This window comes from Aythya ferina, assembly GCF_964211825.1.
Source record: "Aythya ferina genome assembly, chromosome: 8".
In the NCBI taxonomy this organism is placed as follows: domain Eukaryota; kingdom Metazoa; phylum Chordata; class Aves; order Anseriformes; family Anatidae; genus Aythya; species Aythya ferina.
In genome coordinates this window covers 16,163,763-16,189,197 of record NC_140304.1, presented here as the reverse complement: position 1 = coordinate 16,189,197, position 25,435 = coordinate 16,163,763, and the positions used below count along the sequence as shown (strand labels likewise).

The 25,435-nt window shown below is 38.9% G+C and overlaps 1 protein-coding gene and 1 long non-coding RNA gene across 5 annotated transcripts in view; one reads left to right on the top strand and one right to left on the bottom strand.

The window, feature by feature from the left end:
• Positions 1–920: 920 nt before the first annotated feature.
• On the bottom strand, positions 921–23,553 carry PDC (phosducin). Its single transcript, XM_084528500.1, has 4 exons — positions 23,467–23,553; positions 6,597–6,680; positions 4,347–4,507; positions 921–2,257 (listed from the first exon to the last, which is right to left on the bottom strand). Exons 2-4 carry the CDS (start codon positions 6,655–6,657, stop codon positions 1,730–1,732), a joined length of 750 nt encoding a protein of 249 aa, XP_084384626.1. The 5' UTR covers positions 6,658–6,680; positions 23,467–23,553; the 3' UTR covers positions 921–1,729.
• LOC311440948 overlaps positions 2,265–25,435 on the top strand; it is a 98,276-nt gene continuing 75,105 nt past the window's right edge. Inside the window, exons 1-3 of one of the 4 annotated variants that reach the window (XR_014695660.1) lie at positions 2,265–4,441; positions 15,732–15,879; positions 17,434–17,612. This is a non-coding gene — a long non-coding RNA (uncharacterized lncRNA). Of the gene's footprint in view, positions 4,442–9,921; positions 9,959–15,731; positions 15,880–17,433; positions 17,613–25,435 lie in introns of those variants that run through there. The other 3 variants (XR_014695661.1, XR_014695663.1, XR_014695662.1) reach the window with 3 other exon arrangements.

Sequence of the window (25,435 nt, the reverse complement as noted above, 5' to 3'; positions counted from 1 at the left end):
TATTAAAAGTAGAAATTCAGTTCAGTAGTATTTTGATGGCCATTAAAATTGGACAAATAAAAAACTGTTTTTTGTCATTTTTCAAAAATGAGTCTTAAGTTGGGTCTTAATCATTTCATTTAAAAGGCTTTATGGTGATTCCTACAGTAATTTTTTACAAGGTCATATTTTTCAAAAATGTTTAAAGCATTATTATTTTGTTGTGCAGATCTTTTGGAAAGTAGTGACTTTTGGTTATCCTGTGAATTTTCCATGCAAAGGAAAAGTGGAGGAAAATGTGTTTAAAAGAATAATGAGGAGCCTGCTTTTAATGTGGTCATGGAAGTTGAGCTATGTGGTTTGTATCACTGCAGCAATAGTTCCTTGATGCTAGTCACTGAATCCCAACTGATCCATGTTCAGACTTTTCCATGGTGGGATTCTGACCTGAAGCAGAACTGGAAGCTCTCGCTCTAAATTGAGCAAAATTTGAAACTACCAAATCAAATAAAAACTGATAAGTGAATCAGTTAAGTCAAAACTCATCTTTTAAGATTGTGGTAATCTCAAATGTTATCAGAAAAACTGTGATCAAGATATAGATATTTTTATCATCAGAGCAAGATACAGATATTTCTGTCTTTAAAGTAAAGTTTAGCCTTCAGATTTGCCACAGTGCAAAAGTCACTGAAACATTATTAATGTTTCGCTTTTTTGTATCAGAACTGGAGGAGCTGGATGTCTTTATGCCTACAGGGAGGGGGAAAACCAGTGAATTTATAGTTAATTTACCATGTATCTTCCTTAAACAGGTTTATAAACTGTAGTTCTCTGCAGCATCCCTTTTGCTAACACTAAAACTTTGAATAAATGTTTACTAATATTACCCATATTTTTAAGGTTAGGGGTATGTATTGCAAGCATATTTCACACGCCTGATGGCAGGTTTTGAGAGCTGTTAAGTTTTATTCAGAGTTATTACATAAGCACAATATAATTTTTCAGTAACTTGCAAATATTTTAAATATTACAGTTCAAAACATACAGCAATGATATACTGAAATTACCAGCTAATTTGTTTGTGTTAGCAGTTTGGATGACAAAGTTAATAAAAGCGATGAGCTAACTTCCGTATTTTCACAATTACTAAAACTGAAATGCAGAAACATAAGATAATGTCCTGCCCGTGGCAGGGGGTTGAAATTAGATGACCGTTAAACCCTTCCAACCCGAACCATTCTGTGGTTCTATGAGATACCTAAGCCATTTAGGAATGCAAGGAATTCAGGCTATTTGTTTGTCCTTAAAAACTGCTGGATGAGGTCTTGTTCCTACTGAAGGTGGTTGGAGAAGTGAATCTCTTGAGCCAGGCCACTCCATAATTTCAGAGCCTGGGGATGGCTTTTCTTCTGTGCAGATGGGTAGGTCAGTTCTGTTGCTGTTGAAATGCAGTAGGTCTTGTGCATGGTTGGGCTCTTAATATTGTGTGTCCCTGATTTCTTAGAGATCACAGATATTATCCCATTCTTCCTATTGCTTGTGGCAGGTATATAAATAAGTACGTACAGGACTGGCTGTTGTAGGTGTTTTCAGTAAAATTCACATGCTAACAGTTAAGGAATATTTATATGTGTATCTTACAAATAAGTTAGGGAGCAAAGAGATCCTTCTCTAAATGAGATGGGTGTTACTGAGATGGATTTATGACATACTGAGGGGAGTCATAAGAGTGAGGATTGTGGCTCTCTAATTATTCAACATCTTGCTCATCGGTGTTACCATTTCCCAGTGCTGGAAGCTCCCTTTCAGGTAGCAACCCATACTCATTTAGGAAAGACTCCACATCCACAGCAAAGAATTCATCGTTGAATTGTTCAGAAACGCTAATGAAATTGCTCAGGAGCTCCCCACCCTTGTAGACGAGCAGGGTGGGAAGCACTTCATCTGAGAAGCGGTCTCCAGCCCCAGTGTCAGAGGCTTTGATTTTGCAGAACTTCACAGTGGCGTACTCAGCAGCAAGGCAGGTTAAGCTGCTGTTCAGAGCATCACAGCCCTTGATGCCATCTTCATAAATGTGGACAATGACGGTGGTAGTCTTCCGTTCTTTTTCAATGGCTTCCAGGAACTGTTCTCCGTTTTGCAGCTCACACAGATAACCATATTTAGGCCCAAAACTTAGCCTCTGGTGCATATCCTGCATGCAGCGTTTGCGGTATTTTTGTAGGCAGCTTTCATCTTCTTTCTCATCTTGAATTAATTCATACTCCTGCATACTCATCTGTGAATATTGAGAGAATGCTGTATAAATAAGTGGTCATTTGTTGACACTCAAACAGGAAGAGAATAAGTTGCTGTCTAAAGAATGCTGCATAGAAAGCTTAGCAAGAAGAACAAATTCCTAGTGTTTCTTTAATGTCTCTTGAGACAGGCAGGAAGATCCCATATCAAGGTTTTTAAGCACACTAAAAAAACTTTTAATTTCGTTAACCAAGCATTGACCATTGAGGCAGGGAAGGAAGCATGAAAGGTCAGACTCACCGGATTGTGTGGTATGTTGTTGTGAAGTATTCTGTTTATTTTACAGAAGTTAGACCCTGCTGGAGACAGAGCTAGGTAGACAGTTGGATCTGTATTTTAGATCAGGTGTTGCTATTTTCATGGTAAGCAAGTCTTTGTTCTTTGAATATGCTCTCATTCAATTACACTACATAGCTGCATGCCACTTAGTGTTAGTAGTGTAATCTGTGCCCAAGGGGATGCTTTATATTAAATTTACAGTATTATACATGGAGTGGTAATTCGTGTCGAGAAAATGTTTGATAAAAAAGGGGGAGATTTGGGAGTGTGGCCATGGGGGTTGGAAAGCCACGTGGTTGATGGTAACATCAGACTCTTAATGATGAGGCCATCAGGAATGTAAAAGAGTTTAGGGGGAACAAAGGATGATTCAGGAGACCCCATGCAGTCTCAGGTTTCTTGTTCTCCAGCAGTTAAGGCATGGAAGTTTCTGCGTGTTTGCTGTTGCTGTTATATGCAAAGTTGTTTGACCAATGAAAAGTTGTTTTGAAAAGAACTGCTGTGGGGAGAAGGATATAAGAGGGGAGCCTGTCTTCAAGATGAAAAAAAAAAAAAGGCAACACGATGAAGTTATGTCATCAATAAAGAAGCAGGAAAGAGGAATGAAAAGGAACAGGCTAGCAGAATGGAGACCAGGACAGGAACAGGCACATTGATTGCCTCATGAAGATAGGTTCGGCCAAACTCAGCAAACTGCTCAGAGAAGCTCGTACTGAAAGTCGCTGGAAACAGGCGCACCGGAGCTGGGAAGAAGCTCAAGCTGAGAGAAGCCGACCCGCGCACACAACTGCCCCTCGCTGGTAAGCAGCCGGGCATTATGGGGAATCATTCGTCCTTAGGAACAAAGACTGTCCTGGTAACCTTACAGCTTATTCTCCTTATTAACAATCAGACAGTTTATGAGCCTGAAATAACGGGACCAAACTGAGGTCAAGGTGTGGGACTCTGCAACTAAAACCGACAAGGTTGCAGTGGGATTGCTTGGCACCTGGCGAGCAGTCCCGAGGCCTTAAAGGGCGATGTGGGACCACAGTCAGAAACGTGTGGTTTGGCAGACAGTGAGGGAGCTGCGGGCTCCTTTACTGATCCGACTGCTACGCCATCTGCCCCTCTGCCGCTACAGCCATCGAAGGCTTTTGCTGTTCCGCCCCCTGCTGACCTGGACGTGCCTTTTGACCCAGGCCCTATTGGCCTTGAAAAGGAGATGGATATGCTTTTCTTCGATCCGGGAAGAATGGGATACATAAGGCCTGAAGACCTAGTTGCTTGACAACTTAAAGCGAGACATATTGTTAAAAAGGAATGGAGAATGGAGACTTGTTTGTAATCAAGAAAAGGAATGGAAAATGGAGACTGTTAAGTCATGGAACCTAAAGGATTGTTACCTTTCCTGATTGTATGTATGTATAGGCATACTCGGGTTTAGTATGTAAAGCAATCTTCTATATATTTAGAATGTTTGATGTTTGTGTGTGCGTGTTGGTGCAGCGTAGACTCCCCGCACACCCAGCGCCGTTTACTTGCCCTTTATAGCTTTTATACTTTTTATAAATATTTCTTTTATAAATATTACAAAATTCAGATTGAGTTGAGACTTCATTTATAACAACAGTATAAATACAAAGGAAAGTTAGTCAGTAGTTCTGTCCAGATTTGTTCTGTCCATATGACAAGACCTTTCCTAAATTGCCAAGGAATTGAGTCTGGTGAATTCAGGATTTTCATGTTTATAGACTTGTGCGTTTTATATGGTATCAAAATGTATTTACTTTGCTTATTTTTCCTCTTACCTTACGACAGAATCTCTCTCTGGTGTCTTTATCATCCTTACTGAAAGACCTGTGTGGAGAAGACATCTGTCGAAGAATTTCTTTCTTGCTCAAGGGTAAGGAGTCTCTGTCTTCACTTTCTAATTTAAACTTTCTCCAGTCATTGATCACACCTTTGGGCCCTGAGAGAGAAGAAATTAGATGAAAAACTGACTGCAACAAGAATCTGTCTTAAGTTTCTGCCCTTTGTTGTCTTGTCCTTCTGTGCAGCAATTTATCCACCTCTTTTCATTTCAGAGCACTCTCTAGGAGTGCTGAAAACCAGAGTTTTGGAACCAATATGTTACATGGACCCCCAAAAGAAAAAATAATGTATTTCTAACCTAGCATCATTTAGGTGGTCTGGTACATGTCATGATCATATAAAAGGATTTTGGTGAGCTATGTGAATAGTTAATGGCAAATGAAAGCCTATTAAAACTGATGTCTTGGCTAAGGCCAATGTTTTGTAACTGTACGTTTGTCTATCTTTATGACTGGGGTCTTTGAATATGTACCATGCATAAGGAGTGGACATTGATAGTAAAGTTAAGAACATAAGACACTCAAGATTTTTGTTTTTAAAGTCATATCAGTTCCCTGGGAATAATAACCTGTAAGGCATTGGTATGATAATTCTGATAGTAATGCAGATCTTGTTCTTTGGAGCTGGTTGATTGACTAAACTAGGGGGGGCGGGCAGAAGACACTTTCAGCTCAAAAGTCCAGTGTTGTTTTTCAAAACAAAGCACTTAAACCTGCACCTTACATTATAAAGCGAAACCAAGGAATATTTCAGTGTTTTCAGAGGTGAATGGAGGACGTAGAAAAGGCTAGGTAAGAAGCTCACCACCCTCTCCTGAGATAGAGGAGAGAGTACTGCTGCCATTTTTCTAAGAGTCTGTTTCAGATTAAATTTCAGCATCTCAAAGAGGCAGCTAAAAGCACTATACCCCTAGGTGGAAAGGGAATGTGAATTATCTTCTGTAGATAAGATTCCAAGACAGGAATTAACCTGAAAGGCTTGGCATAGTGATAATGATTTAAGTATACAGTGACCTGATTTTCCAAATTATTCAGAAGACTAAGACTGGATGTTGTGCCTACGTTTAGGTCTCTGGAGGGGGGGGGCGGGAAATCTTAACCAACAGCAGCAAGGCTGCTTGGGAAACTTGGGAAAGAACCCTTAAAATGGTTGTTATAAGAGCTGCAAGAGTTGTTACAGCACAAGAAAAAGAAGCTGTTGGAGCACGGAGAGGGATGATTGTCTTAAAGCATACAGTGACCTGTTAGGGTGATAGGATGAAGTGATGACTGAAGAACTGAGTACAGTGTGAGTACTCAAAAAAATTCATGGTGATTGAGGGCTGTTTTAAAAAGAATTGTGGTCTGAGCAAGGATGCTTTTAAAGATTTTAAATGCTATGCTGTATTTGCCAAAAGGATTTATAGATATATTTTTAACACTGAATGTTCCTTCCATAAGAAGGAAAAATAATCTTTTTTTTTTTTTTTTTAAAGCAAAACCTTGTAACCTAATTCTAGTGCACTGTGATTCTTCTTCCCACTCCCCCCCATGCCCCCCCCCCCCCCCCCCCCCCCCAAAGAAGAAAGGCATTTTGTTTGTGACTGATGCAATAAACTATTAAGGTCTGCATTGGGCAGTTGCTGTCCTCAGGTGTCTGAATTTGTCATTTGTTTGAAGTACAAGGAGGACTGGTGTCAAAATTAGTTTGATGTTACATGCCCTTCTATGAGAGGCATCACTGAATCCAAAATACCATAGTCATAGAATATCCCAAGTTGGAAGGGGATTCCCTTCCAACCCCTGCAAGGATCATTGAGTCCAACTCCTGGCACCACACAGGTCTACCCAAGAATTCAGACAATATGACTAAGAGCACAGACCAAACACTTCTTAAACTCTGACAGGCTTGGTGCCACGATTGAGTCCCTGGGGAGCCTGTTCCAGTGCGTGACAACCCTCTCAGTGAAGAACCTCTTCCTGCTATCCAGCCTGAACCTCCCCTGTTGCAGCTTGACTCCATTCCCTTGGGTCCTATCACTGGTCACTGAAGAGAGTAGATCGGTGAATATTCTCACTGGATTTGCAGCATACATTTCTGTGCAAGGATTTTGGCAACCCAGTGAATATACCTGGATTCTAGGCTTTCCCAGTGAGCAGAGACAGTTTAGCTTTCTTTTGGAAAACAAGTATAGTCAGTTTTCTTGCCTGTGTGTGTAGCTTGTCCTTCAAAATCTTCGTCCAAGCTAGTGTTTGCATTTTCTTCCATTTTGGTCACTGGTGCAGGAGATGCTGCAAGTTCAAAAAGGAGAGCAATTAGTAACAGGATGGAAAAGGAAATAAGTATCCTTACAGCACGATACTGTGCAGTGTGTAATTTTCTGTAGCAGGTAGGTATCAGTGAAGATCAAAACACATGATAATTGTAGAGCTTCTCATCAGCTTGTAAAAAGCAATTAGGATCATATGTCAATCTCTTCTTAAAGATCTCTGACCAAACCCTTACTGAAAATGCCTGGGCAAGGGTTTCTTCATTCTACTGTTTCTTCTCAGTCATCAGAGAATATAAAGAACTTAGAGTTCTGAACACAGCGTAGAAATAGTGCTAGTAAAGCTTTGTAGCTTTGTGCAAGGGTTTCCCCTTGGAAGTGGGAACCTATTCTCCAAGTCCTGCAAGTGTGTCTATTTTTAAGGAACGTCCAAATAGCTCATTCTTCATATGGAGGATGGAGCTGAGTATTTGTACTTGTTGGGCAAAGAAGAATTCAGAAGATAAGCTGAGTTTTGGGTAATGCCAGAGCATTATAAAGCAGCAGGATTTGACCAGAGCATTTGGTCTCAAACTCATCTGGTCAGGCTGATGTTCTGCTGCATCCTGAAACTTCTTGAGGTCCTGCAACTTTCACAAGCAGATCAATTTCCTATGTCAGAAGTATATACTGGGAGAGAAAAGTACTGATACTTCAAATCCATGTTTGGTATCCTACATATTCCTCTGTATGAACTCAGCCACCACCTAGTAATGAGTGATCTCACATTACATGTCAAGCAGAAATTTCCTTTTTAGTTTAAAATTTTAATTATAATATCACAGTGTCACTGTCCATAGAGGTCTTAAGGCAGAGAATTTGAGTGCTTCCGTTCAGCTTAGACTAGTTTTTAGCTTTAGGTGTTCGGATGTTAAGATGGGATTTATTTGACTTCATGGCAAATCCTATCTTGAAGCAAATACTTAGATGTTATTATGCCATGAATGTCATGTTTAAAAGTTGGTGGTGAGTTAGACCCATATGACTTCAGTATTGTAGTTTGTATACACAAGAGGAAATGGGCATTCATTTTTTACCTATCAGTGTCAAAGGATGAAGAGGAATAATGGCTGAGCAAGGCACAAAGAATCTGATGCTTGTGTGTATTAGGACTAATTCTAATTAGTAAACGTGGATATGTCATTCCATACATATATTGGTGGCAACTAATCAAACTTGTGGAAAGTCTTGCAAATTAGTTTTGGATAGAAGTAGGTAATGAGTTGGTAGAAATTCTATCTATAGATAACTATAGATAGTGTAGATCCCGATTACTGGGTCAATTGCTATTCAGTCAATTCTGAAATAGAAATATGGAGCTAATCCCTTTCCACATGTGCCAAACTAAAAATTGTCATGTCAGTGATATACTGTTGCATGGGTAAGCTGGGCCTTGTAAGGCATTCCCATCATTTACACTGGTGTCTACAGAAAGCTCTACTGTGTGCTGATGCTGAGGATTTTTTTTTTTCTTTCATGGGGACAGAGAAGGATTAATTCTCTGTATGCTTTGCTTTTTCATATCTTTTAGCCCTGAAAAACACTAAAAACACAGGATATGATGCTAAGCGGTCTGTTACAGGCTTGAACCAGAAAACTGGCCATGTTTTATGTGAACATTAATGATGGAAATTGATTGCTTAATGAATGAAAAGTCTCTTTAAAATTTGTGTTACTGATCTGTTGTACCTAATAAATCTGAAAAGATTAGGTGACTCATAATAACACAATGTTGCATTTCACCACTGTTCTGAAGTATGACATGAGGCAATAATCTTGGCAATACACAGACCAGTAAGCTGACCATAGGCCTAGGAGTGGGGAACTCCTCAAATTTAATCCTGGCCCTCAGCTGAGTCAGTCTGTGAGCCTGGAGCAAGTCACGCAAATCATTCTCTGTTCCTCTCAGTGGAGTTATAAATATTTATAGTTTTAGCTTGGTGCTGCAGGCACTGGGTTGTCCAAGCCAGGTGTTTCCCAATCAAGCACCTGAGGATAAGGGCACATGAACATGTAACTGCAAGGTGATCTGTGGGAAGCTCAGCTAATAGCATGAGTTGGGTCTCCTCTATACATACTCTTCTGTCCAAAAAAGCACAGTGAAAAAAGGTGTAAGGTGTTGCATTTACTGTTTTGTGTGGGCGATTTCCTACCCTAATGAGGGTAGGAGATTCTCCTATGTTCTACTGGAGGATATGGATGTGGTCTTTGTTGCTACTGTCTTTCTTTCTTTCTTTCTTTCTTTCTTTCTTTCTTTCTTTCTTTCTTTCTTTCTTTCTTTCTTTCTTTCTTTCTTTCTTTCTTTCTTTCTTTCTTTCTTTCTTTCTTTCTTTCTTTCGGTGTAATGAGACAATCATACAGCATTTTCAAAAGAAAAAAATAAATCCCTAATATTTGGGTATTCGGGTGCTACCAGGACTGGAACATGTTGTGTAAATGCCTCTAGGTAGAAAATATGCCCAGCTGTTACTTGTACAAAGTTTTAAAACCATGCAGTCAGCCTAATGCTGAGATAGTGAAGCAGGTTGTGTAAAAGAACAATTTTTAACGACACAGCACAAAGTTCCTTGGACCTGAAGTTGCAACTTCCCCTGCTGCATAGGTGCACCGAGCTCTAGTGTGCCCAGGAGCAGGGGCAACTAAAGCTGTATTTTGAATGAGTCAGCAGCTTTCCGAAGAGTGACTGCACCATGCAACCCCATGGATGGACCAGAGTGTGTTCACACTCCCATCTGCCAGTGGACCCTAATTAGTGGTCTGACTGTACTGTCTTTCAGAAATGTAATGTAATCTGTTAGCACAGTGCTATTAAACCTGAATCAGCCATACAGCCTGGTGGACTGCAGAGTTTGGAGGCAGCAGTTAGTTGCAAAGGAGTGGCACAGGTGAGGAGGATTATATGACCATTGGGGAATTCCTTCTCTTGTCACTCTTTGGTGCAGCTGTACACAGTGACACAGCTTCTGTTCAAACCTCTCTGGGTTGCTTTGCAACAGTTTAATTCTCCAGGCTTTTCAATGATGATGCAGGAGTGATTTCTGAGCAGAAGCTGACAAATATACTCTACAGGGTAGCTTTGTGTGTGGGAAATAAAGACTATGAACTCAATTTCACTTATTCTCTATAACAATATTTAGACTGATGTTCTCCTGTAAGCCCACAGAAGTTCCTAGCTTTTCCATTTTTGTTTCTTATTTTTGGCTCACAGGGTATCCAGAACCTCTCAGGAATCCACGATTTGACAAAGCATAGCCCATCAAGGTTGGTACTCTCTGTTTGGTGGAGGCTTCTGTGAAAGGCATCAAAACCAAGTATAAGAATGTGTGTGCATCAGGTGGTAATAGGACAATATATTTCTAGAGAAAGCTTTTTCCAATTTACACTTATAGGGTTGGACTTGCACGCTGGAGAACTTAAGACCTTGTCCAGTTGAAACCATCTCATATAAATTTTTTTCTGCTTCAAACACAATTTTTTTCATGAAAATGTGCCTTCTTGGAATTCTGCTAAATATTTGTTCTGTGTAGGAGCACATGGTGAGAGCCAGAACATTCTCAGATGATGGTCAAATAAAGCGATGACATATTGTCACTAAAGCTATTAGTTGTGTCAGCTAATTCTAAGGAAGTGCCAATAGACCTTTCAGGGCTCCAGCTGTGTTGCTGTTAATCAAAATTTTTCTCTTTGCAACATTTTAACAGCATGTGATGCCCCAGATGAATAAAAATCTTGGGGGAGGGGGGGCATTTATTTAGAAGATATATTGCATTTTAATTGATTTTTATCATTGCTTTTGACAACTGAAAACTGTTCCTTATGTTTTTATTTGAAAAATGTTGGGGTGAGGGCAGTTCCTAATCAGTTCTGTTGATCATCAGTGCTTTAGATGATATTCTGTAACATGGATGGTGACTTCCTGTATATATTTTAGAAGACTGGTGATTCTATAAATTCTTTACTTCCCTGCCTTACTGTCAAACTTTCTGAGTGAACAAAGCAGAAAGTAGCGTTTCTTGGTAGAGGGTATTTGGGTCCTTTCTATGTCTCTGCAGCCACATGTTCAGCAAAAGCAAAGCCCAATCCCCTAGCATATGCTTGAAACTACAGATTAATTTATGTGAGCTTTGGAGTTGTTGTTCAAGGATATGTTCCTGGCCATTCACATTGCTGGTGCTTATCCTTCTCTTGTGATAAGACCAGGCAGGCCTGTCTTACTACAGTACAGAAATGACCATTTTTAAAAGTGTTTCCTTTTAACCAGTATGAAATAATCCTTCCTACTTATATAGTAAAAATAGCTTGTATTTTTGACCTTCATAGAGTAGATTTCTGTTTTTACTATTCCTATGCATACTGAGATTTCAAGGTAGCTCAGCAAGAAAGCATGTTGTTACCTTTGTATTTGTAATAATGGCTTATTTAATCCTGGTAAGATATTGCAGCTGCAAATGCAAAATTAGTATATTTTAGTAATAAATTATAGTTACAGGAGGGAAATAATAAAAAAATTATAAACAAACTGTAAAAGGCAAGATGTGTTCTGTAAAGGACAAAGCCAATAAATAAAAATTGCTTCCTAAAAAAATTTTGCTAGTGGTCCAATAAGTAAACATGAGAAATATTTTTCTCAAAATCTAAACAAGCTCTAGGCACAAATTTGCTGCTCTCCATATGTGCAAATCCCACTCAAAATGCTGTTCTGTTTACATAAAGTTATAAATCAGCGTCATGCTAATCCCCAGCAATCAGTGGAAAATTGCCTATGAACTATGAAATTTAGGAACTTGTGGAAATGGAAGAATGGAAAATAAATGATGTCTCAAAGCCATCTTCGTCAGTGAGATACAATTGCAGGTTCGTATTGAGCTGTACGTGGGCAGTTGGCTAGCCAATGTGTGCACCCGGATTGCCCTGTTGTCTCCTCCCTCGTGGAAAAAGTAATTCAATATTAACAGCATTTCCCTCTCTCCAAGCACTCATTTACATCTCTCCTCTCTACTGTTTCCTGTTTTCCATTTGTGTAATTTCTTCCCTGCAAGGCTTGTCCCCTCTATCATTTGATGATCAACTTGGAACTTACTAGGAGGATGGAGAGTTACTTAAGCAAGCCAAGAGGAGTGAGTAGCTATGGACTTAAATGCTTAGGTTGCTAGAAATTGGAGGAAGCAGGTGAAGTCAGATACTCTGAATGTTATGTTAAGTGTCAGTCTACATACTACTCCAGATAGACTGGAAATAATACTGTAGCACCCATTCTGACTTCAGTTTCTGAAGTCAGTGTGTATTTTCCTGCAGGTGTTTGTATTTTCCTATGGGCTTTGTCCATGAGAGAGTTGTGGAAATGCAGATACTGCTGTGAAAATCTCATGTTGGGAGATCTGAAGGACTGCTCCCTTTAAGTTCTGCGTGATCCAGTAATGAGATGTCAAGTTCCTCTTGCAGACTGTATTCAGTCCTTGCTCCCAGATGCCGGAATGTGACATCATCCACCCCTACGTAGGTGGAGGCAGTTTTCCAATATAGCAGAATCAAGAGCCCTTCATGTGCGAGACACTGCACCTTCTGTTGGGACAGGAGGCAGCGCCTTCTGTGCTAGCAACAGAGACAAATTTCTGAGGAGCCTAATCTAAAGCTTATCCATGTCATTGAAGCCTTGTCAGTAAATAAGTGCACTTTGTGTGCACCACAGGGTGTGATCTGCACCAGTGAACACAATTTGTGTGTTTGAGGTTGTTTGTATGGTTTCGTTAGTTAGGATATATGTGCTTCAGACCCAGATGTGATCTGTCTCATCACTGCTATAGTGACTCTGTAGTCACTACATTTGTGACAGATTTTGCATTCCACGTTCATGTTGTGTTGTTCTTGCTGTTAGCTAAAATGCATGTTTGCTGAATAAGAGACGTAGTGGTGAGGGTAAAGCCCGTCAGTACTGAGTACTGTACCATCAGTACCACCAGCTGGTCCCTTCAAAAAAAAAACAAAAAAAACTCAATCCTCGGTTATGTATGTATTTAGATTTGCAAATGGCATTAACGTCATTACATAAGCAAAACCAATGTCAAGGTCTGAGTTCAGAATTTCAGACCCATTGCCAGAGCACTGCAGAGGCAACTGAAAGCCTTAAGCGCCTTTAATCATCCAGAGCAGATCACTGACACTGGGCACCAAACCAGGTAGCTGCTAGTCGAAGTATCCGCAGCTCCTATGACCTTCAGTGATGAATGGCTCACTCCCATTTGTTGTGCTAAACACCAGTTTCAGAGCCAGCCTTCACAACCTTGGTCGCCCCATTTGACTATTTGTACCAGTGTAGTGTTGCTGAGATATGTGAATGCAGACTTAAGTGGGTAGGTGAACATTTTGTGGGTTTACCTAGAGGATAACTTTGCTGGGGTATCACGTAGTGATTAGATCACTATGTTTGGAGAGGAACAAAAAAATCTCAAAAAGCTGGAACGGGACAATATTAGTTTAAAGAATAGGTCTTATGATAGGAAGAGAATATAAGCCAGGATGGGTTGACGCAGAAAGCTGTCAGCTTCACTGCAGATCATTGTGACGGATGAGAGCGTCACTGGATTGGATTATTTGGTCTATCCGCTTTAGGAGTGTTATGCTGTTCTTTATTTGTAAGATGGAAACATTTTAAGTAGATGCAGTTCAATGTTTCATTTATCTTTAAGGCTTTGCCAATTAGGAAATTCCATAAATTCCTTATGTGATCACCCCTGGCTTCATGTCTTTGTATTAGGTTAAACTCCACAGGATAAACAAAATACTTCTTCCTTTTTATTTCTTTTTAAGAGTACTTCAAAATTCGACCTACAATTATGTATGAGAAATAATTCATATGTTATGGATTATGTTTTATGGGTTGCCAATTTCTTTTGTCATTCACTTATACAAGTGCAAAATCAGATTGCCTTGTAGTAGTTAAACAATTTATTTCTGGATTTCACTCTGAAATGGATAACTAGCTCCACTTCTTTTACATCAATCAGTGCTTCTACCACAGTGTCACTGTGTCTTGTATGGAGAGGCAGAATGCAAACATTTTAAAACAGGATTTGTTTTGTTGTTTCAGGAAAATAAAAAATTAACATTAATGATGTCAAATTTCAGTTAACATTAACCAGGTTTAAAACAAGCAAACAAAACATCTAAGTTTTGTGTATTAAATAGTAAATGTCTTTTGAAATTCAGGATTTGACTCAGGGTTTGAATTTTTGGAATGTGTGCAGTTACATATTTGTTAGTATGGTGATGAATATTTTTACTCTTATTTATCTTGTTTTTAGTAAATGTGGATTTTATCAAATGGGGTACAATGGGAGGATTGGATACCAAGAAAACATCTATTTGCAGCAAAAGCAGAGCAGCCAACATTTTCAAATGCACATATCTGAGGCCACAAACCTCAATCCATGTTTAACCTCAATTCCTGACCTGATTTGTCCTTTGAAAGTCAGGACAGATGTTCAAGTTGATGTTTAAGTATGTATTTAGTTTCTGAACTCTAAGTAAACATCTGTACACGTGCTAGAATTGACGTGTCCTTGAGAGACTTGGTTGGAGCTTTTTGCAGGTTGGCAAATGCCTGCTGAATAGCACAAAGCCATGGAGAGTTGTTTTTTTTTCAAGCCTGATGGATGCTTGGCAGTGCCTCTCATCCCAGTAAGTTGTCAAAAATCACCTATGATAGAGCTGTAACTCTGACAGTGACCAGAGAGAGATGTTTAGAAAGGTTGATGGCCATTTTTTATGAAATTGTCGTGGAGTTCATTGAAAACCTAGAGGAAGAAGTACCTTATAGGCACTTTGAAGGGACTCTTACTGCTCCTTTTTGGCAAGAACAAAGGGCCCTGCAGGGAGGGCTGGGGGAATCGAAACTCGTGAAGTTGGGAGAACATCCACCGACTGCTTGGGGGTAGGGTTTCATTGTGAGGGCTCTGGATATGCAAAAAAATGCCTGCAGAAAAACAGTTAGCAAAATAAGTTTGGCTGTGAAACAGCAATATTTAATTCTGCTGGTCTTCCTTAGCTTGGCTGAAAGTTTTTGAAGTGTATACTTGTATTTGTAAAAGTATATCAGTAGGCATTCTTGCTTTTGCTTTCTTCATATCTACAGTTTCTTATCATTATCTGCAAAAGGCAGGCTTGACTGAGCCACCAGGCTCAGTATAAATGCAGTCTACATAAACAGTTTTACTGTCAGATTTGATAGAATAAGGTAATTTATCAGAAGTTGTTTATGACAACTTTCGAATTCATGTATTCTTCATTCCTGGCTTTCTCTGACTGTTAATATGCATCCTCTGAGATGTGTGAAGATTTTGTTTGCCATGTTCCCATCATTTGAAAAGTTGTGTTAGCTTCCAGTTCTGATGCTTGATAACACTGGATTAGTACCTCTCTCTGCAGCTGGACCTGTTCACACCAGTTGGGTGTCCCTGTGCAACTTCTAATGCTTTAGGCAAGCTAGGGCAGTCACTCTTGACAGGGAGTATTTATTAACTTCTTGGTTGCTGTATTAGATTTACATATGTCTTGTGGTGATGATTCTAGGGTAAGGTAAGTCAGAGCAGACCAAGAAAGACTGCTCTGGTAAGGAGCAGGGTTTTGATTTGTCTTTGACCTGTGCTCTCAAGAAGCTCTTGGGTCTTGCAGCTTGCTGCCTTGGAATTGTTCCTTTAGGACTGACAGAAGCAAGCAGATAGGGCTTGCTTGTAGGTGTGAGGTACTTGTTATTCTTCTATTCCTCCCCCCTCCCCCCCCCCCCCTTTTTTTTTTAATTTTAATCATTTTGGTAGACAAATAAAACTGGCTACGTATCCTTAGAGTCTAACAAGTACATCTACATGTTTTAGAAGAGTTGACAGATGTTAAACAGTTGTAACAAAATACAAACTTAAGGCACCAACAATGGGAAGCCATTTTTTTCTCAACATGATCTTGTCAACATGTGGGGTTGCTTTACAGAAAACAAGCCTGCTGCCTTTTTCAAGTGTCTTTGTTTTGTTGACCCTTCTAGGAAGCTGAAGAGACTAGCTGTGTAACACAGATCAGGCTGGGCTGGTATGAACCTCTCATCTTCCTTGCTGTTACATTGTTAAGCAGATACTCTTTCTGCATTAATAGCTTTCACTCACTATTAATATGGGAAGAGCCACCACCTAAAGGTAGGTTGGGTTCATGGTTCTGTTCTCTCTTCCCAACTGTCCACTAAAGTTTCTTAGGCGTGTGGAAAGAAGAACGGAAAAACGTTTTTCTTCTGTCCTTAATGCTTATGCTAACACAGTAGCTACATCTGCCAGCATTGGATTTAGAAATGTTTTCCCTTCATAGAACAAAAAGTGAAACTTGCTAGTTTTGGGATTAATTTTCATATTTATCTTAAATGAGTAGATCTGCATGTAAAAGTGATATATCCTTGATTTGTCAAAAGGCAAAAAAGACACTGAAGAAAACACAGGTAATCTTGAGTAAGATCAGCACATCTTAAGTGGGAGGAAAGTAAGTTTTCTCTCTTGAGCTGTAGGGCTGTGCCAGTTGGATGTATTACAACAGCATGATTTTTACTTGACTATTTACAAAAAAAAAAAAAAAAAAAAAGGAAAGAAAAAGAAGAAGGTTATAATGGTTTAAAAGGTATTTGATTAAATGATGGATGTCCAAGTCCCATTTCAACCAGCTGCAACTTTACAGTGTATATGGCAGGATTGCCTAGCCCTATTACTCACGTTATCAGGAATAACATCTCCTCTATATGATCCTGACATTCCTGTGGCAACTACTATTGAGTGAAACAAAAGCAGTAATAGGAATGTATTCCTCATGTTACTTTTATTAATGAGAAGATGAAAGCCAAAGCAGACAATAGCATGTGCCCACAGAGAACCCCAGAGAGCTGTAATTTCTATAGAGTTTACATTGCTTCTTGGTTTATTCCTTTCCTGTGTAACTCTTTTATACCATTGGTGTAATTCCAGAGGTTTTGTATTTTTCTTCAGCTTATTTATTCTTAACTATAAACAGTGAACTTTTGCCAGCTAAGTTTTAAACAACTTTACACATGGCTTGTAAAAATGCAGGAGATTAGAATTAACATTTGTGTTTCCTTTACAGACCAAAACTACAAGTACACCTCCTGTTTTCCTATATCAACTAATGCATTTACACAGGTTTTCTCTGAACATGAAAAATAAATGTCACAACTTGGAGAAAAGGCTGATGACTTAAAAGACATGCCTTCCCTTCCCTCCAAAAACATAGCTCAGATAAACAGCATAGTAAGTCCTTTTCCTGGGACTTAAATTTATTTATGTAGAAACTGAGGTGTAAATTCTGAGCCAAATTTTCTGTTTAGATCTAGTTGTTCCTAATACTCTTTCACAAGGGCTGCCACAGCTTTATCATGAGATTCTGAATATTTTACCCTTTCCCACGGTCAGGCTGCAGTTGCATCAACCCATAATAAGCCAGGCTTGTTGCGGTGATCTAGTAGTGTTTTTTATTTTTTTTTTCTTGAATGTTTCCAACATGTATCTCAACACAAAAGAACATTAACATCAAAAGAAAATGGCTTGTTGTAACAAGAAGTACAAGATACAAGGAAGCTTATTTGTTTAGGGAAAGTGGGGGAAAAGATGGGAAAGGGGAAAAGGAAAAACGAAGGGAACAAAATAATCTTATCTGAAAAAGATCTTACTGTGAATGCTTCTGATTCATTTCAGGTGCTTCTTTAGTACACAGCAGCACAATGTGTACACCAATACAGTATTCAAATACCAATTTACCTCCCAGTGACAGGATTTGGAATGAAGCCCAAGTTCAGCATTACTTATCGCCTGCATGATACGGAAAGAAGAATTGCGTATGCAAAACAGAAGAAATGACAGTATCGCAGTCCTAGGTATGGGCAAAGATGTCTGAATTCCTTTGGTTTTCACTGCTAATTTCAAGGATAAACTGACAGTGAATTTCAGCATGAATTTCTGGTGAATAAAATAGGAATTGAATGGCAAGTGTCTGAAAAGTGTTCTTTTCCATAAAACACATGTGTGGGCATCTTGTGCCCACCAGCTCTGCAACAGCATTACTGAGAGGTTTGGTGCAGCTGTTGTAGAAACTTGATGCAGAATTTAGGTACATTCTGTAAAGGGAGTAGCTCTGTCTCATTGCTGTTGTGGCTGAAGTGATAAAATTAGCCAGGTCCTGACCTTTTCTCTTTGCAGCAGCAGGTCATGTAATCAAAGATATAAGATCAAGAAGTCCTAAAGGTGTTCTGGTGATGTTTTTTCATCTTCTTCCGGTTGTGATTATGCAGCAGAGCATAACACTTGGTTAAACGTGACCTGCTGTGGGTACCCAACTTTGCAGCTTTGGAGTTAACTGCAACAGACACGAGAAGTGGATAGAATAGCAGCCATATAGAGTGCCGTATGCATGACAGGAAAGGAATTCTGTGAGCCCTAGAAGAAATGAAATTGGATTTCCTAGCATATTTTTCTAGTGGGTTTGGTGTCTAAAAGTTTTTTTGACAGCTTCAGCATTTAAAGTGTTTCTAATTGCAGATTCTCCTGTGTTAAAGGTATGAGTGCATGACAGAGCACTTTCCCTTTGGGAAAAGTAAGCTCAGATACAAAAACACAGAGTACCATAAACCGGAAAAAAAAAACACACAATAGTATTATGACAGATTATCATGAGGTCAGTTAATTGAATTAAGGAAAAATGATTGCTACAGCATTAACTATCCTGACAGAACACTTGAGATGTGAATCAATTTGTTAGAGCATTATTTATTAATGTTACAACACAGTCTGTGAAGAAAATCAAATCATAATTCATTTAACTATTTAACATTCAGTAAACACCAGGTTGGTCTGTCTGACAGCAAATCTGTGTTAATCCTTCAATCTTAAATATTGTAGGAGAGTCTTAGGTAGCATATCAATATTTATATGAAGTGAAAGAGTACCTTCAAATTAAGTTCTAAAATTACTGACATCTCCAAGACAACTTGGTTCAGTGGCCTGAAACCCTTTTCTGGACAAACTCAATTTTTGTATACAGAACTTCATGCTAACTAATCTTGAGAGGAGACAGACATGGATAACTCTAATAAAATTTTGTATTCGTTGGGAGGGGAGACATGCTGGAAAGCAAATGGTGCCTGGACATGGCTGTAACCTGGACACCGAGGAAATCCCCAAGGCACTTTTAGAACTTGGATAAATGGCCAGCATATTTCCTCATCTAATACAGTCTGATTTTTCCTAACTCTTTCTGATGGTTTACTTCATACTGTTTGGCTTAAGTCTTAGCAACCAGGCTGTATTTTCAAATGTACTTCTTCTCTGTGACCAAATGCAATACATAACAAAATAAACCCAGACTGCATCCAGCATACATGAGAATGAATATGAACTGCTGCCAAATGCTGCCTTCTGGGATTTTTTTTTTTTTTTTTTTTTTCAAGAAAGAAATTAGGTTTTTCCAAGTCCAATTTTGCATGTCATAAGGTTTCAAAGGGCAGCACTGCAGAACTTAATGGTCAGCAACACTGTTATGCTTGGACTTAAAATTGGCAATGAAGGCATCAGTGAGATCCAAGGCCTTATCTCATAATTCCTTTCTTTCTTTGCAAACAGTCTCACTTTGCTTTATTTAAAAGTTTTGAAGGCCTTCCTTAAGGGATCTCTGTGAAAAGGAATAATTATTATCTTCACTGCTTTAAGCACAGACAGTGTCCCTGCTATAAGAAGAAATGGTAATCTGTGGTTATCTTTGAGTACTGCTGAAGGCACAGCTATTTTAATAGGATTTCAGCAATTACAAAGGATAGGGCTCAGCTAAGGAATTACTTTATTTGATTCTTTGTGTCAAAAATGACAAGACTATTATGATATGTTTTCATTTCAAATTAGATAAAACATTTACTTTCATGCAAAACAATTGTCCTTAAGATATTGAACAAATGCAATCATTTAAGAGTATTTTAACTGTGATGTCATATTATGAATTACTGTTATTAGTGAAATGGCAAGAATATGCAACTATAAACCAATTTAATTTTAAGATGCCATTTTAATTTATTAATTTAATGTGTTCAAAACAAAGATACTGGTTTTGTGGATATTCTCATCAACACTGAAGCAATTACAAAAAAAAAATCAATTAAATGCTATTTCTTAAAAACCTTTTGAATAACACATTTTCAGCTGGCTTTATGCAAGTCCAACAGTTCTGTGTGAGGCTGAGGAAAAACAAGACCTGAACCTGACACTTAATATGGTTGAGTTTACTTTGAAGTTGCTGCTGCTCTTACAATTTATAGAGCCTTATTCAGATGGCTGCCTTGGATAACAAGAGCAGTAGTTCAAAAATTGCTTGGCGAAGCTTTGAGCATGTAGAGATTGGCAATGCTGTAGGCATTTTGTTAGGAGCATCTGAGATAGCTCATTAAAACCCAGTGTAGCTCTATCTGCAGGAAGCACAGTTCCCACAAAGTTTCTATCCATTCTTTTGACTGAATGCAGAGAGAAAAACTAATTGGCATTTGCTCAGTGGAGTTTCTTGTATTTTTCTTCTTTTCTGTTATCTGTGGCAGTTACAATGGAAAGGGTTCTGGGTCATCAAATAGATTCTGTTGTTATGTCAGGCAAGTATATAGAATTATTTTTTAGGCTTATCCTACTTCCTCTACTTCTTGCCCCCATCTTGCATGCCTATTTGAAATGAAAATACCAGTGAAAAATTGAATTGTTTCATTTCAGCTTGAAAAACTTAATTTGAGAGTTGACATGAATTCACAAAGTCTTTTACTTTTGGAGTAGTTAGAAAGGGTGACTTTGGGTTTCAATTTTTGTTCTTTTACCCAGGAAGTGCTATTCCCCTAGCCTTGGCCAGCTCTGCTCATACATGGTATTGGGTAAACCCCATTTCTCATTTGTTTTACATTCTTCTAGTCATAGTTCTTGGATATCTTCTTTCCAGTAAGCAGCAGAGTAGGAATTGCTCTGTATCTAAATGCTGATTGTGAGAATTCCTCTCCAGCTCTCAGATGAACTCAGTAGGCACTGAGCATTAACATTTAAAGGCAAGAACTGTGGTATTTGCTCATTGCAATATAATGGAGTGCTGTGTGTTGATTTATAGCAGTTCCAGCTTGTGTCTAACATTTCTCTGTATTGAAACTCAAGCTAAATCCTTTTGCTCATTCAAGAAACTCAGAGTTGAGGTTATAATTCAGTCTAACTGTGATTACTTGTATACCCTAAAATGAATGTTATGTAGCTTAGTCTTAGTTATGTTAGCACTGAAAGCCAGTTACTGCACTCTCCAGCTGAGTCTGCTGGATCCCATCACCATACTGAACAGACCAAATCACAGAGGCAACCCATTTTTCTTTCCTTTCTTTGCTCACCAGTATCTCATCCGACTGCTGTATGGTCTTTGGAGGGTTTTCTATCCATATGTGGCTTGTGGAATATGAGTTTCTCGTTCTGGTTGTATACTACTGGCTATCTGAAAGTGGTCTAAGAAGATAATAGGTCTATAAAATGGGGTGGAAATTTAAGGCTGACAGATTTTTTTTTTTTAAGTCCTTCTGTCTTCTGCTTTTAAAACAATTCTGAATTTGCAAAGCTTTTGCATATAGTAACATACAGCCTCGTATATCTGCAGTTAGTTGCACAACTGAACTAATCTCTGTAATCCAGTCCAGTATCTGGTGCAATATTTATTGAAAGTTATTTCCCCATTGAGGTAGGGGTTCTGATTGTATTGGAGTCAGGCCCCCCCCCCCTTTTTTTTTTTTTCTGAACTGATGCTCTCTTTTTTTTTTTTTTCCTTAGTTCTGGAGGGGCACAAGAATGTCCTTTAATAATAGAAAAAAAAAAAAGCAGTGGTTGAGAGGAGGCTATGAACAGATAATATCATGAGAAATTTGAAGCTGTGAAATATCTGTAGGGTTTTTGCACTTTGTAAATTAGGAATAGGTAGTGTTCTTTGACAACACTAAGCCTGAGAACCTTATGATAGTTTCAAGATCCATTGGTGCTAGCGATGAGTTTTCTTTATCGCTGAGATCTGGTAGTTACATACACTGGTGTAGAGCAATCATCTTTAGCTGTGTAATTTGCTCTCAAGTTATATTATTTTTTAACTATCTTTCCCTAATGCATTTCCCTGTGATTTGAGCTGTGCTGCAATTGGAATTGGTAGGTTTAGACATTAATATTTATAACAAAGATCAGCTTAAAATCCAATTTTGAAACAGGATGAAGTATTTGTGTATAATTCTAACAATCTGGGAGATAGCAGCTGCGGAAGAATGACTGTTCAAACTGTTCCCTCCTGTCAAAAAAATTTCAAGTACTTTCACAGAGCTTTTAAAGCTGTTGATTGTGAAGATCATATTGATTGTGTAAGCAGACGGGAAGCAAGAATCCGAAATGTGATTTTGCCCTGAGGTTTCTTGACCACTTAATATACAATTCACAACTGCTCATCATCTGGGGTTCTCAGCTGTAGAGTATCAAAAAATGGGGACATAATGATTTGTTCTATATACTAAGTTTTCTGTTTGTACTTGTTATAGTGATTTTGTGAGGATTGACATGCATATAAAATACATCCTTTCTTGTTAAGTCCATTACCAAATCTAAGTCTGAGTACAAATGAAAAAGATGTGCCATTGAAAACAGAAAAATACTGATCTGTAAGTGGAGCAGTCTCTGCACCGTCACTGAGCTGTGAACCTAACATTTTTCCATTGAGGTCAGTGACAGTGGCCTCAAAGCTGGTAGCCTAGCATCCCTGACAGGGAGGTATTTTCATGTAACAGGTCATTTAGACCTTTAGTTACATACTTGCAACCTGCCTAAAAGTAATGCTGCTATACCATCTACATTCTTACCAATTGCATTTTTAAAATTCTTTTACATCAATATTTATATTTAATGAAATGCTCTTTGGCAACAAAACTATTCTGAGCCTGAAATTAGATACTTGATTAAGAAGGATTTATTCTAAAGTTAGAATTTAGAGTATCCTGGAGATTCTGAAAATGAGGAACCCAGATTCAAACATTTTGATGTGAAAATGTCGTGTGGATTATCCCAAACATTTGAGCCCTTCACTCGCCTTTCATCAGTGTGTAAAACTCAATCCAAGTACAGGTAGTAGAAATATCATGTTTATATTCTTTTGCACATTCTTATATATAGGTTAGTATTCAAAGATTGATTACATTCAAACCAAATTGCTTTTTTGTAACCTATGACAAAATCAAATAAGCAGAGAGAGGATTCCATGCAATAAATATGAAAGCTCTGTTAAATTAGACATAGGTGTCAGTTCCTATAGTCTGGACACTATCAGCAGCTCAGGGGTCAGATTTCTAATGCACTTCCTCTTTGCCAAAATTACCCCCATCTGGAGCGATGCACCTTTTACTATAAAACTAAAGTAAAGCCTACATTTATTTAAAGCATGAATAATGACAGCTCTTGTAGCTTTTTATTCTCACCTTATTCAAAACAGCCTGCCAGATGCATAACTGAAAATCTGGCATTAGTTTTTATCTCAGTTACATTTCAGTCTGATGAAGTTTTCTGACAGACCATACCAGTGAAGCTTAACTACTAGAATGTTTAATATGTTACTAATAAATATTTGCAGCTGTGGCAAACTTCAAAAAACACATTTTATCCTCTCCTAAAATAAAACTTGAAAGGCAATTAACATACAAATCACTCTACCTGAGATGTTCAGTCGCTCAGCTCCTCTTTTTTCAAGTGTTGACAAATGCCCTTGATGGTTTCCAGGAGGGGAGCTGGATTACAACTGAACATAGATAGACCTGGTCTCAGATTTACATCTCTGTATAATGATGACCCTTGCAGAAATAGCTTTGGACAGATAATAGGATTATCATAAGGGAATTAGAAAATTCTGTTAGTTAGTTTGAGCCAATGAAGTTGCAGGCTGGATAGAGATTTAAAGGATTTAGTGCATAGATATTACTGGGAAGGGAGAAAAACAACTGAGCCTAAAGAAAAGATACAGATGGGCACCTTGGTATTACAAAGCAAGGTGTCTTGAAAATGATCAAGATACATGGATAGATTATAAGCACAGTATGATAACCCATTGCTGCATATAAGAAAGCTACCATTACAACCCTGATTGCCTTTTAAAGACTTGTGAATTGTGATAGGATTCCTGTTTAAAGAAAAGCATAAAGCTAATTCTGGAAATCATGCTAATAATTAATTAAATAGCCTAGTCATACCCATCTACTCATGAATTAAAAAAATATACAAAAGAAGAGGGGGAGAGACGTTTACTCTGTGGAAAACCGTAAATATAGTGCCTTATGTGGCTGTAAGAAACAGTTAAATTTGGAGCAGCTTTCAATGGAAGACTTGAGTTTAAACATTTTGTGACTGCGGCTTTTTCTCATAGTTGGAGGTCTTGCAACCAAGAAGGTCCATCTCTTGCCCACCGTGCTGCACAGACAAGCTTAAGCAGTGCGGCCCTGTTGAAATTTGTTCAAGTAGTGACACCAGCAGAGAGCTGAGAAGGGACAGGGACCCTGACTTCCATGTCCGTGTCCAGGTGTCTCCTGGAAGCGCCTGGCTGGGCAGCGCAGAAGTGAGCTGAGCGCAGTGCGGTACCTTACCTACACCTTACCGGCGAGTCGTCATGCTCTCCTTGAGGTCGTCTCACTTTTTTTAGGCAGTAAAGGAGAACTGTAGTACCCAGATACCCAGCAGGCTATCACTTGCCAAGCTCTACTCAGTCAGTGCTAAGTATATTCGCATATTACTCTGTTTGAAAGTATATTGTAATAATATACTAAGTTCAGAGAAATCCCGTGAACCACATTTGAAAGAAGGCCTACAGCACCATGCACAAGCTTTTCTGTGCTCTGCAGCACCTGGCTTTGGGTTGCTTCTGTGCACAGAGCGCATAGCTTGGGCTGCTATGTTTGTGCTCCTGGACACCTTTGGAGGTCAAAAGACAGGTAGGGGACTGGGGAAGTGCTGCCATCAATGCCCTGTCAGAGAGTGGGAACTGCTGTGTTTTGAGCTGTTTTCCTCTATCACATGGAGCATTTTTGTTGACAGTTCTTCCTCTCAAACTGTACCCTGAATTAGCTGGCAGGCTTATCCCTCTGTAAGTTCCATAACGTCTGCTTGGATAAAGCTAATCCAAAAACTTAATGCGAACTGAATTCCTTTAATGGTCAGCAGAGTTTTAGTCCATCAGCTCCAAGCAGACCCCACACTACTGCCTTTCCCTCTCCAGTTCCTACCCCACCATTCAAGCCATATGTGCTCTTGTGCTTTTTCACAGCACTATCCACCTCCTCCTTTTTTTTTTTATCCGTCGTCTTTTTCTTTAAGCCCACAGTCTATTGTTCTGAGAGAGCGGCAATTGTACAAAGGCCTCAGCTGCTTTCAGCTCATTCAAAGTGCTTATGCAACAGTATGGAAGTAATTTATCTGTTGCACCAAAATAAGCAAAATTGACTTGGTAAAAAGCAAAATATGTGGAGAGAGAACATGCCACAGAGGTGCGATATGGGGTTTGCTGCTCTATGCACAGAGTGAGCAGGACACAGGGTGTGTGGAACTTTCAGAAACCTGGCTCTAAAGGAGTTTCTGGAGAGCCAGTCTGATAGCTCAGGTTAACTTTGGTATTGTGTGATTTGTGACTAATGTT

Coding starts and splice junctions, on each gene's coding strand:
- PDC (XM_084528500.1), bottom strand. CDS start 6,657: ATGGAAGAAAATGCAAACACTAGCTTGGACGAAGATTTTGAAGGACAA. Junction 4,508..6,596: donor AGGACAAGCTACACACACAG/GCAAGAAAACTG, acceptor CTTCTCTCTCAG/GGCCCAAAGGTGTGATCAAT. Junction 2,258..4,346: donor GAGAGAGATTCTGTCGTAAG/GTAAGAGGAAAA, acceptor CAATATTCACAG/ATGAGTATGCAGGAGTATGA.